Genomic DNA, 13,737 nt, shown 5'->3' on the forward strand with positions numbered 1-13,737 from the left:
TAATGCACAATCCAGCTAGTGTCTCTAGCAATGCCATCTCAAAGGCAAGACCCTTTATTTATGAAAAAAACAAAACAAAAAAAATGCACCTCTGCGCATTTTTTTTTTTTTTTTTGGACCACAATCTTCACACTGCATCCACCGATTGTGTCCCGTACTGATTTTGAAGTGTTTGATGATACCACCAATGGCATATGTTCATGTGTGATTTTTTTTGTTTTTTATACGAGGATAAAACACATCAGCGTCTAAGCCATATTTCCGCTGAATGCACCATGAGCGATCAGCACAAAGAACCCTTTACCGAAGTATGTGGAGCGAAAAAAAGGTCAAAGTGGCTCTGAGGAATTGACCGGACTGAACTTTTCTTCAATAGAAGCTGAGTCACAGAACACCGGGAGGTTCTTGAGGCACAGGAGGACAAACAAGAGAAAACCTAATCTACCTGTGGCTGTTTGATGTTTTCTTTCATCTCTCTCTTTTTACCCACGGGCATTATTACGTGTTGAGACGGAGTTCTGTGGAGGCTGGCCACACAAGTGACCCAAAAATAGAACGTTCTGGAAACGTTGTTTGGATATCTCGTCAAGATTGAGGCAGCGTCACTGATACATGCTGTCACTGATACATGCTGTCACTGATACATGCTGTCACTGATACATGCTGTCACTGATACATGCTGTCACTGATACATGCTGTCACTGATACATGCTGTCACTGATACATGCTGTCACTGATACATGCTGTCACTGATACATGCTGTCACTGATACATGCTCACTCGTTTGTCACAGTCTACTAAGCACTCTCGTCTTTCCACTGAGAATAAATATGTTTTTGTTTGACATCCTGAATGAGTGTCTCGTCTTTTAAAAAAAAAAAATATATATATATATATATAACAATGTTATGAACTCAATGTCTCATTACAGCCGTTACCAGGTTGAGGGACGGCATGACGGGTCATCAGATGACTCGCAGGTCCTCTAGACGGTCTCTCGGGACAGTTCTATTTAGGACTGAGCGGCAAAAAGATGCAATGTCAGCACTTTATGGCTGTAAAATAATCTCAGGTTGAAAATAGATTGTGTCATGGGAGAATATGAACTGTCCTTACTTCAAGATGCATACAGAAGACGTGCCTTTTGGGAGATCTGTCAAGTTACCTGCTTTAAAGATGAAACTGCTGTTCACCTCCATTCCGTTGATAAAGAAAACAAAGTGATATCTTTGAACATGGGCAAGTCAAAGAAAAACTGTCTGCATGGCCCAGTACTACTCGAGGTAAGTGAGGAAATGTGGATGAACTGACCTTAATATGTCTCGTAACTATGCAAATAACAAACGGGACAGAGAACTTGGAACTCTTCTAAAGCTGGAGGCGACCATAGTCTTACTTGATATTTCTGCCGCAGGTTAACCTCATATACTTGTTACTTAAATTTTCGTTTTTTCGAAGCAGTCTGGTCTAAAAACGAAACACTGTTTCAGTTATTATTCTCCCTCACTCCACAGAACGTTAAGCAGCGGTGGAGGCATAGGACACCGTCTAAAGCTACACATGTGGCAGTTAGTTAAGACACAGTTCCAATAACAAAGTAAGTTAGATCAGTTAGTTTACAAGGATGATTTCTGGATCAACAGTTTGCAAAAAACACTTTTAGATTAAGTAGATAATAAAAATTGGACACAGTTTAAGTCAAGGTGGTGTATAAAATGCAAGCAATGAATACCGCAGATAATGATCTACGAATCGGGGTTTGATTCCTAAACAGGTAGTAGTTGATCGGCCTATTCCTTTTTACACAATGCCCCAAATAAGCATTTTGGTTCAACGGGCAGGAGTCCTTAAAAAAAACAATGGCACAAATGAAAACGTCTCTGTCAGCCTGTCTGCTCCACCTTAGTTTGAGCAGGTGTGGAGAAGGGCCTCAGGCCCACAGTCAATCACATGTGATCACATCAGATAGCTGTGGCTTTCAGCTTCTGATGCTGGTACAGTAACTATCTGGAGTGGACAAATGGGAGGACTCTTGAGAGGAAGGCAAACTGGCAAAGGGGTTGAGGAGAGAGAGAGCGAGAGAGAGAGAGAGAGAGAGAGAGAGAGACGGGGCTGGAGAAATGCTTTGAGGAGTAATGGTTGCTTGGAGACTGTTGTCAAGGAGACAGAGTCCTAGAGTCCTTTGGCATCTCAAATGTCCTACATTTATGTTGATTTTCAGAAAGAGGAGCTTCTTATTTGTTTTTACTCTTCCCCCCCCCCTCCCAGTATGTGAATGAGAGACAAGCAGCGATAAGGACGATGACAAGGCGGACACTTCAGACTGGTTTTACACAATATGTCTCTGTGGACAGACAATGACACATGGAGGATTTTATCACCCTTAAACAGGTCAGATAACTGTCAGATAATAGCGTACATTTAACAGCTGCACAGAAGCCTGCAGGAAGCCGGAGATGGAAACGAGGACAATATGACTCCATTTCTTTTTGTGACACCCTATCAGTCTCTCAAATCGTGACAAGAAATCCTCCCTCTCGCTCTGTGTATCTGTCGCTGACTCATTCTGTCGGTATTTACTGGGGGGTTTTTCAGGCAAAAGAATACTTGTCGAGAGCAGGGAAGACAGAGGGAGCTCAAAAGCCGCAGAAAAAAAACCCCACTGTGTGCCAGTGAAAGCCACTCCAACTTACTGCTCACTTTGCACCGAAGAAAGACTATTTCCAGTGAGCACTGTGCATAACTAATGAGATGCAAATTTCCCTGAGGTGTGGGTGTAGGCACGTTATTTCGGAGGTTATATTGGAAGTGGTCTGTGTATCTGGGGATAGAGCCGGGCATGAGGAGGATGCAGTGAAGGCCGCATTGCTGAATCCCCAGGGGAATCCGTGTGATTTGTTTTCAAGGGGCAATGGTCTCATTGTACCCCAGAAGTCATTGTTCCTCTGCTTTGTCTCCCGAGCGCGTAGGTTATACATGCACAGAGCTTTAATAACACACCACAAAAGGGAGCAGGAGTGAGGGAAAGATAAGGCCAAGTGATTGTGACAGCAGTTTGAAGACGAGGGCACAAATCAACCTCATTATGGGCTGCCGAATGCCTTGTGCAATGCTCCCCCACGTCTCCGGTAATGTGGATTAATAGCAGGTCGAAAGGCGAGAGCAAACCCTGTCTTCTGCAAAATATGGCTAACTATAGATGCCGTCACGAGATTAGTATTGATCTCGACATCGGCTGACATGGATGTGATGGATACGGTGCGGTGCATCAAGTGGAACTGTTGTCTTAGCGTCCGAACAAATGCAAAAAAACATGACTGCACCTAGCAAACACTATTAAAGGAATAGTTGGACCGTTTGGGGGGAAAAAAATTGCTTTCTTGCAGAGAAATCCGATACCAATCTCACGTTTATGTGTTAAATATGAAGATAGAGCCTGAAGATGTTTAGCATAAACACTCAAAGTGGGGGAAAACAGCCTAGCTCTGTACAAAGGTAAAAAAATAAATAATCGACCTAAGAGCACCTCTTAAACTCAATAATGAACTATTCGTAATTCGTTTTTTTCTAATTTGTACAACAACTGAAGGTTGTTTTTGCTGGACTAATTCTTAGTGCAGTGATCTATTATATAGTTCTCTACATTTAATGTCTGCTATCATGTTTGGTGCCTGAATTCTGGTATAAAAGCTGTGCACTATATAGTGTCTGCTACTTTCTGCTTACAATCCCACAAGGCCATGTGTCAAGATCTATACATGTAAATTATAACAATGCTGCATAAGTGTCTGAAATCTCGGTTTACATGCTCACCATTAACTATTGAGTGTCTATTAGCCTTCATTAGAAGTGACTGAGTGAACAATGGATGAACCGTCACCCAGGTTACAGCTCATTGTGCCGGGCTAAAAGTGTATCTGGCATAAAAACCCACACACACATACTGTACATACTTAAGCACTGCGTAACTATGTGTGTCACTCAAGATGATTTAATGCATTGTGCATGTTTCTCACTAATAACACGTCACGACGAGTTTATGTGATTAAAGCTCAAAGGATCCAGAAATCTGATTGTGACTTTAAAAAGCATCACGTGTGTGAGAAGAGTCACTGCTCACTGATAATTAATTAAAGCTCTAATTACATCAACTCATATTGACTTGATCATCTGCTAATAGTGAGCGACAGGAGGCATTATGAATGCATTAATAGGCAAGTGATTTGAATCCTTCTTATAAAGTGTTACCACTTTTGTGCATCGTCGACACTTTGGCTTTATATTCTGCAAAGAAAGGAAGAGGAAACATTAAGATGCATCCAGTGGAGACCACAGGTACAGCACCCATAACCAGGACAGTGTTGCAGGACGGACACTGATGTCGAGTTTTCAACGGTAATCAGTGTTACTTGCTTTGATCACTACAAGCCATCTTTCATTCAGCTTATGTGTTAAATACAGTAACTACCTTCCTTTGCTGAGACTTCCTCTCCAGCTAATTATATGCCTACTTAATTCCATCCTATGTTCTGAGACTCTAACCTGGTTATATGTATTGCACTATACATCACAGTCATTTAGCAGACGCTTTTATCCAAAGCGACTTACAATTCAGATTCTGTCACACCGTAGGCACAGCTACGGGAGCAACTTAGGGGTTAAGTGTCTTGCTCAAGGACACACCGACATGCGACTATAACCTCTGACCTGCTCTCCACTTAGCCACCGTCGCCCACTATATATTTCCACTTAACCCACATTTGGAGGGGAAAACACTATTTAAAACATTCTCCAATTAAAATACACAGCAGAACAACTGAACACAACCTGGAGCCTTAAAAGCACCAGACAGTTGAATCAGCACATTGTTGACAGTTTTAAAAAGGTAGTATGCATTACAGGACTACAGTGTTGGACTGAAGTACAATGTAGAATGGCTTTCATTCTGCTTAAGGTCTTACAATGGGATTGAATGAATGTCTATTTGTTAAAATGGCTTTAAAGGATGTAAAACAAGCAGGTGGTTTCCTATAGTGTGGTCTACACCTGACATATAGGGAGTGTGTACAGTATGGAACACTGCATGCCGTCTGTGTGATCACATCAAACTGTGAATAAACTAGTGTATTTATTACACAGGCTTATGTTGGGCTTTGTAGTTGTTCGCACACTGATAACACGCGCCTTCTCGCCCCTCGTGCTTCTTCTCCACTCAGAAGCATCTGCCAAGATGAAGGCCTTCCCTCTTCAAATCCATACATAATCAATGTTACCCTCTGTGACTAAGCTAATGCGTCTCCCACTGGCCTGCCACAAGAGGAGCTCCCTGCTGTGGCACACAGCCATTTCCTAACAGCCCGAATTTGTTTGTGTTAAGGAATTATGAGGAAGCACAACGTCCAGGAGAACAGAAGAAACACGCTTTAAAGATTGTCGGATCATTTTCAGACCGATATATTTCCCGCCAAATGTATAGTATTTGCATGTACAAAAAACGCCATTACAAATTTAAGATATGCATGCTTACAAGCATAGTGCCTCAGCTTTGCTATTGTTATTAATATTCAGCAACATCAACTTCTTCAGTGTTTTCTTAAGTGACTTTAGGTTCACACATTAGAGCTAGTGTTGCTCTACTCATTTAAAGCAGGGCAACACTCGAGAACTCAGAGGATAGATATTACACTAGCACCCCCTAGTGGCCATGCTGCTCCTTACATCACATAGTAGTGGACACAGCTACTTTTTTTGTGCCAAAAAAACACATTTTCAGTTTATCATATTTTCTATAATTAAATCTGAAACTTGCATTGACATATCACATCAAACATTTTGATCCATATAATTAATAATATGTAAACCCAGGGGTGGAAGTAACAAATTAAATTCACTCTTGGACAAAGTTGTTCTTTTGTGTAATTGCACTTTTGAGAATATTTAAATGTAAAGTAACATAACTTTTACTTCAGTACTTTCTGTCGGCCCATATGCATGTAATCACTTGGATTAGTTGTACACCGTTTTGCTTGTGTCCCGACAACATTTCACGGCAAGGCGTGTGAAAATGGCAATATTCCCAGTGACAAAACACGGTCCAACTCTTATAATCCAGCAATATTTTTTACAGAATACATTTTTTGTGTAATAGCATCGAATCGCCAACCCTCTGATTGAAGGACGGCCCTGCTCTCCACTTAGCCACAGTCGCCCCTCATAACTTGTTAAAATTATTTACATTAGAGATTATTTGAAAAGCTAAAGTTATGTGATGAAATAATGATATTCTAATACTGATGAGGATCCGTGCTCTTTTTGAGGAGGTAAATAAATAGCGCACAAACATATTTTTCTTATTTCTTTCTTTATCCAATTACATTTTTTTTATTCAATTACATAGCAAAAACACATTATATAAATATTTTTTTTTACGCAAGAATGTCACTGAAGAGCTTCCTCTTTTTGGACTCTCCGCTCTGTATTTCCTGCCAGTGGGCTCTTCTGTGGGTGAAGTGGGAGAGGGCAAATTTGGCCCACACATGGCGAGCAAACTGATGTGACCTCAGCTGGCTTTCACTCAGCACTGGAAGGGGAGACGGGAATGGAAGTCATTGACAGGGATTTCAACAATGTGCAAAACTGAATATAAAAAAATGATTTATTATTATATATATAAAATTATACTATAATGTATACACACACACCCTTTAAGTCAGGATCTGTGGCATGATTTGTATTACCTAGTTCCTGTGCGATGCTTTGCCTGTGACTGACTGAAGCACCGTTCCATATGGCTTCCAGCACCCGACTACCCAGCCTGGAGCAGGCCATGGGAGCATACTGGCCCTGGGACGGCAAATGGGGGAAAAATGGAGAAAGAGTGATGATCTGTCACTTCAAAACTGAAAAGTCAACAGAAATGTTTATTTCTTCGTACTTTTGACACCAAGAGGTCAGATACAAGAATATGAAATAAAATATTTTGAAACTATCTATGAATTTATATAGTTTTCCCTCAAAGCAGCAGCGTGGAATATTAATGGATATTCTTATTTTCAACAAATGACATGAAAAGACCAAAAACAAGCTAAACCAGACTAAATGTCAGTCGTACTATTTAAAACTGCAAAGGGAACTGCTAATGTAAATGATCATGCTGCTGAATGAATAACCAGCTTCCTCTTCTAGAATACTCTTATAACACCGCTGTAGTCCTACCTCCAGTCTCTTGAGGATCTTGCCCCTCCCCTTGTCGCTGGATGTGGTGATGAGGGCCTGGAGGACGTGGCTGCCCGAGGGGTCAGAAGCCAGCGTCAGGAGGTCAGCAGGGGTCAGAGTGCGCAGGCTGCTGAGGAGGAGTGAGCGCTCCTTGAACTTGGAAAGCGCCTGGACCAGCCGGGATCCGTGGTAGCAGATGGAGGACAGCGGTACCTAGAAGTGATCAACAACACCAGAACTGCAACTTTCCGCATCTGGTACATATATTCAACATCGATATGAAACTGAAATATCAAGACATGAATTAAAATCCAGCCCCAAATGATTTGATTCGACTCCTCTCTGTCGTTTACCTCCGTCTGTGTGCTGCCCTCTGCTGTGTCAGAGTGGTAATACACCTCGTAGGTGAGCAGGGACATGAAGAGAGGGAGGCAGCTGACGTGTCGGGAGCCGGGCTCAGCACAGTGGAACGCCTGGGAGGCAACACACCAACAAGGTTTCCATTACCCACGAATCAAACAGTAAGTACTGTGTCGTTACACACTTCTGATTTCAGTCATGAAGAGGGAGAGACAAATAAAACACGCTCATTGTCATATTGATTTAAGACCGTAGCGCCTCAATTACAGACACCCTTTGACACTTACACGGAGGAGGCACTGTATCAACTCGTCCTGTTTCTCTCCGCCTTCTGCACAGCTCTCGGCCAGTTGGACAATCACACCCATGTGACCCTTGGCCAAGATGGCCTCAATACCTTGGATCAGCTCATCAAACAACCCCAGGAACTGCGGAGAAAGAAGGAGAGAGAGAGAAAATTGTCCTCCCATTCACAAAATCCTGACTTTAATCGTGCACCGCGTGACATGCCGACATAATGACCAACCAGTTTGTATTTGGCCGAGGCTGCCGTTAGCCTCTGTATGGGGAAGTTGGCGATGGAATGGAGGGCTAAGTCCACCAGCTGACCCTTGAGGTGGTTCTTGTAGAGGTCCCGGAGGAGCGACTTGTGGGATAGCTGTATGATCGTCTCAATGAGGCGACTGGAGGCCGGGTCCTTGAGAAAGACCAGAAGGGGACTGAAAGGAGTGCAAAAACAAAAAACCAGCGGTTACATAACATGCCATGGCGAGTCATTCCAGGACAAAAGGGAAAACCAGTGTAAGAGTCGTCTCTGACCTCACTCCTGGAGCGGCGTTGCGAGTTGTCAGGTACTCCGTGGTGCGTTTGAGGAGCTGTTTGCAGAGTTTAGGCCGATTTCTGTGGCACACAGTCAACATGGTCTGGAACACTGCACTGGGAACAGCATCCGTCACACTTACTAGGGAGGAAAGAGACACAATCGGTGAGGGGAAAAGGCTTACTGGACGCACTCCACTGCCCCAACATGCAATTCTGCTCTTCAGACTATCCAGTGGTGGTCTGTCAGGCAGACGGTTTAAAGAATGATGCAGTTGGATAAAATAATGAGGCCTAATGGCAAGTGAAGTTAGGGTTAAGAGGAAGAATGTGTGAGCTCACATTTAGAATGTATTATACCACTTCAGTGTGATCAGTGTTGTGGTAATGGCACAATTAATCCTTAAAACTGAAACTTCATAGTGGTTGAGTATGTAGTATGCAGATTGTTAGTCTTCTTCCACACTGCCGGTGCCTTGTGGGGCAAATTGCTACTCTTCTTTGTTTGTTAGCTACCGCCCACCCACTGTAGTGGAATAGTGTGTTATCTGAAGCGATGATAAGCAGATATGCAGGGCTTCTCTTAGTTACACTATAGCCCTCATCTACCCTCATACTAGCACACCATCTTTCATCAGAACAGAACTGTGCCAGCCTCCATCACTTCAAAGGCATATTAGAGGAGCTGCATCTCAGACGCACATGTGGGCCTTCTCTCCCGTCATCCAGACACTCTGTGTTCTGTTTCAAAATGATATTAAGAAAACAGAGTTTCCTTCAGTCCCTGTGCAGCAGAGCTCTGTTAAAAGCTTAGGTTTCTCTGCAGCCTGTGCACTTGCCCCGAGGTTATTTATTGACTATTTTGTTTTGATATTAAAAAACGGCGAGGTTGGATTTATCATTTGAATTCTAAACAAAATCCGGTGAACAAAAACCTGCCCTTGAGCACTTCCCCGTTCGCCCCAAGAGACCTCGCTTGCATTTAACAGGATTAAATGTTTTTCTGATTCCAAGAAAAAAGCCACAGCTGCCAGCAGAGTAGAAGAAGAGACAGGCTGCATCGATGAAAAGTGTCTTTTAAATACTCCCTATCAAAAGGTCATGGGTACTTCACCCACTATTCAAAATGTTTAATGCACACAAACAGTACAACTATAATAACCTTAAGAGTCACTCATTAAGTGTTTTGTAAGACCAACTGTTACTCCTCTTCAATTTCACCTTTCTACCACATCCATCAAAATACTTCTTTAGCATGGATCTTTACGCATTTTCTTTTTTTAAATATTCAAAGTCATAAATTAACTATTTAAAAACCCATAAACAGTTTACTAACAGCAGCAGCCTGTTTACGTCTTGCCTACGTTAACAGAAATAGATACAGTTAGTATCCTTTGCTTCGCAATACTGTGATTTTCCCTCCGTGAAAAAGCTGACCATAACGCAAGTCTTCTTCACTCTGGCAACAACTAGGATTAGGATTCATGTGCTTGGGTTTGATGAAAGACGACTCACCATTAACGTTGTCCATCAAGGTCTCCGTCAGGCTTTTCAGCTCGTACCAAAATGACGTGGGAACCTCAAAGTCTGTCAGCTGAGGAGCAACGTTGCGGTCCTTTGCACCTGGAAAAAAAAAAAAGTATAACAAAAGACGAGTTGAATGCAAGCTCGACGCCACAAGCCTGTGTGTGTAGAGGCCCTGTGACACACTCTAAGAACTAGCACTGACAAAGCCAACGGATCAAAAGCTTGATTTTCTTCCTATTTCTCTTGTTGAAAAAGAAGAAGAGAAAAGCAGTGACTGAGGTGACCGCCACACCAAAAGGACGAAATCACTTATTTTCTAGGGTGAACAGTCACTCAGAAGGTCGACTAGAGTCACTGTTGCGAGACACTGGGCAGTGCAGGGTCACTGACATTCAACAGCAGCAGCTTTATCAGGCCGGGGGTTCTCAAACTCTGCCCCTCAGAATTCAGGCATCGTAGAGACGCGAGGCGAGGACACTGCATGAGGTGAAGCAGACGGGTGCGTGCTGGTGCTAGAATCTGATTACTGCTTGTTGTAGCTTGGCCACTGATTCGACCCGCTTACCAACAGTCATTGCGTGTAAACGACCAAGAAGTCATAGAAAAAAAAGACGCTCCTTTTAACTCCAGAACATGAGAATAAATCAAATATTCTTCGATATTAAAGAAATCCACTGCTAGCCGTCTGTACATCGATCTGTACTTTGCAAACAGGAACAGCTAAATCCTTATTTGGCAAACTTTTAATGGTGGCTCTACATAGTTCTATGACTTAAATAATGGACTTAATGTTTATAACATACACACATAATCATCACAAAATCATCATCACAACTTCTTTATACAGCTTCGTGAAATGATTCTTAGTTGCGTCTTGCTTTATCTTAACAATTCCAAACATCTCCCCCGTGATTATCCCTCAAATAGAGGTCAGACAAACAACAGTTACAGTAGGAGTGACAAATGTCCGAGGTGGGGCCCATAGAGTCTGAAGACCCCGGCGTTAGGTCAAGCAAAGAATCTGTGTGTGTGTGTGTACCTGGACGAGACTCAGTGCGGGGTGGTCCGAGACAGCCTGCCAGCACATGTAGAAGTGTGCGGACCACGTGTGAGCCATGGACATGTTTGATGAACTCTGTGATGTTGTCTCTCACCACCTGACTCAAAGACAACACCTGGGCCTCCAACAAGTCACAGCTCTCCTTTTCGTCTTCTTCTTCTGCTGTTGTCTCCTTTTGTGATGATTCTTAAAAACGAATGGAGACCACAGAGTTGTTATTCACCTATTCCTTCCAAAGCGTTTCGTACAGCGATGAGCAGTCCACCGCTCAGAGATGACGCATGTAAACTTACCCGTCCGCCTGGATATCTGTCTGACTGCACTCTCCACCACGTGGCCGCCGCACCGGTCGCAAGAGACGGCCTTAAACTCGGACCCCGCTGGATCGCCCAGTTCAGCCAGCACCTCTGCCACCTGGCCAGGACTGCACAGCGGGAGCAGCCGCTGCAGGGTGATGCTTCCCGTCTGGTCCATCGCCACGACCGCCGCTTTACCTTTCACCTCTGTGAGGACATTCTCCACAAACATCTCTACAGGAGAAATGTAAAGAGACGCAACAAGAGTCGACAGAGATTAAACACAGGCAGCAATGGAGCATCTACAATATTGAGAATTAAAAAAAAGTTGAGATGAGTAATTTTGACGGTGGTTGGAGTCAACAAAAAATAAAACGGAACTGGACAAAGTAGCCTAACCTGCTTGATATATTTCTGGTAAAATGATGCAATAAGCAGAATGATAGTAAACCAATGTGACAACAAGATGTCATGAATATGCGACAGTGGGTTTATATGTATTTAAGTGAGCAGGTTACGGGGGTAATTAACTGGAGAACGTGTTTACATGCACTGTAATAATCTGGTTATTACAGTGATACCTACTGTAATTGTAACAGAAGATTATTTATTCTGAAATGAGAGCAGAGCGGCAGCTAACAGTCCTTTTCATTATCGATTAATCTGCCAGTTCGACTTATCAATTTATTTGTTTATGTTAGAAAACATTGAAAAATGTTCGTCACACTTTCCTCAAGGGGACATTTTGAAATTGCTTGTTTTGTCTGACCAATAACGCAAAGATATTTGGAACTCAACAAATATTTGGCAGCTCGATATTATAGATCTGACAGTTTGAACCGTGTTGTAAACTTTAACAAGACACGTTGACAGGGGATTTTCCATAACCCAACATTACTTAAAGACTTTATTTTCACCGTATAATGCAGTTCAAAGTCACCAACTTTTGTTCTAATACGGTGGTGTACTGGTGTCATGTGCCTTTCTGATGCACATTCCAGGTGTCTACTTGCTCAGATGTCCAGTAAAATAATCCCTCTCACCTCTCTCCTCCTTTTCTTCAAAGCCTTCGCTGAGTCTATCCCCAACTCGGCGGAAATAGCCCACACTCAGGGGGTCCAGGCGCTTCCTGCCACCGTCTCCTTCTTCACCTCCCCTCCTCTTCCTCTCTCCTCCTTCTCCATCTTCACCAGGGTGTCTCCTCTTCTTTCCTTCACCTTTGTGTTGCTTCCTTTCCTCTGTTTTCGCCAACATAGCAAGGACTTAACAGCATGCAGGTTACGAGAAGAATGACTTGATCTTGTTAGAGAGGATCTTGATCTTCTGGCTAAAACAGGGAACAACACAAAGTCATCGTTAGGGTTTGATGGTCAAGTCCACATCCTCCGGAATTACCAAACGGCACATCTTCATCATAAATGGTTTACACTGTACACTAATGTTTTGAATTAGGCCCACAGTCTGGTTCACGGAAAAAACAAGACTTCACCGCTAAATGAAAAAAATTTAATATTTTGAATATTATAACTGATTATACCCTGATATAACATACTAAATGTACCCAAAGCACTTACAAATAGAACAATGCTGCAGAGTACTGTGCTTCTACTACAGAGGAAAACATTGAAGTCCTACATTTACCTAACACACACACATGTTGCTGGTTATTCTGGTGATTCAGATTTGACTTACAAAATATAAACAAATTAAAATATGACGCATTATTATTAATTGAACTATCAAGCATCATAGAACTGAAAGCTCTACCTTGTTCTTCAGGAAACAACATATTCAGGCATATATTAGAAAAACACCGTCCAGCCAACGGTTCAGACAGTCATACGTCGTGTTTTACGAGGTCATTATGGTTGCCGATAAGTTGTGACATATTCTTTATTACTGACATATTCTGTTCAGGCAACCTCTAACGTTACGTATAGAAGACGATGGCTGAGGAGGCGTCCACGCTAACTCCCTGCAAGAGAACAAAACTAGCTCGATATTTCACTCGAAACAAGTGGACGTCTTTCGCAAATTGTTGAAGGCCATCTTAATGAGACATTGGGCTTAATTCGTGCCAAAATATGAATCGATACAAACTGAATTTGTGGAAGGCAACACAATGTAGTTTAACTCACGTGCGGGATGTGAAGATCCAGAGACTGCGTGTTATGGCGCGTATTGATGACGTAAGATTCGTGGTACCTTTTCTTCTTCGACTTGTTTAATGGTGGGTGGCGACTACCGTTAACGGTGCATTACCGCCACCTACTATACTGGAGTGTGAGCCTACTCCCTAAGAAATAAGTCTCAGGTTGAGACACACTAGAGCTAATAAAACAGTGTAATTAATGGAAACACATCTATCAGGTCTGTGAATGTGGCGTAGAAGAAGAAACAGTTGAACATATTATCCGTCACACAGGAGGATGAAACACATACAGAAAAGCTAAACAATGA

At 42.6% G+C, this 13,737-nt stretch overlaps 1 protein-coding gene across 1 annotated transcript; it reads right to left on the bottom strand.

Annotated features, from left to right (window-relative positions):
• Positions 1–6,344: 6,344 nt before the first annotated feature.
• nop9 (NOP9 nucleolar protein) lies at positions 6,345–13,547 on the bottom strand. Its single transcript, XM_076098305.1, has 12 exons — positions 13,416–13,547; positions 12,321–12,604; positions 11,275–11,511; positions 10,961–11,167; positions 9,910–10,017; positions 8,395–8,536; positions 8,102–8,294; positions 7,863–8,003; positions 7,569–7,688; positions 7,216–7,428; positions 6,738–6,843; positions 6,345–6,580 (listed from the first exon to the last, which is right to left on the bottom strand). Exons 2-12 carry the CDS (start codon positions 12,529–12,531, stop codon positions 6,426–6,428), a joined length of 1,833 nt encoding a protein of 610 aa, XP_075954420.1. The 5' UTR covers positions 12,532–12,604; positions 13,416–13,547; the 3' UTR covers positions 6,345–6,425.
• Positions 13,548–13,737: the final 190 nt, after the last annotated feature.

Source organism: Anarhichas minor, unplaced genomic scaffold (assembly GCF_050575085.1).
Source record: "Anarhichas minor isolate MPS153535 unplaced genomic scaffold, ASM5057508v1 ptg000024l, whole genome shotgun sequence".
Lineage (NCBI taxonomy): Eukaryota > Metazoa > Chordata > Actinopteri > Perciformes > Anarhichadidae > Anarhichas > Anarhichas minor.

Bases quoted from the DNA above. Each gene is read 5' to 3' on its own strand.
- nop9 (XM_076098305.1), bottom strand. From the start codon at position 12,531: ATGTTGGCGAAAACAGAGGAAAGGAAGCAACACAAAGGTGAAGGAAAG. The intron at 11,168-11,274 runs GTAAGTTTACAT...TTCGTTTTTAAG, and splicing joins ACAGATATCCAGGCGGACGG to AATCATCACAAAAGGAGACA. The intron at 7,429-7,568 runs GTAAACGACAGA...GATCACTTCTAG, and splicing joins AGGGCAGCACACAGACGGAG to GTACCGCTGTCCTCCATCTG.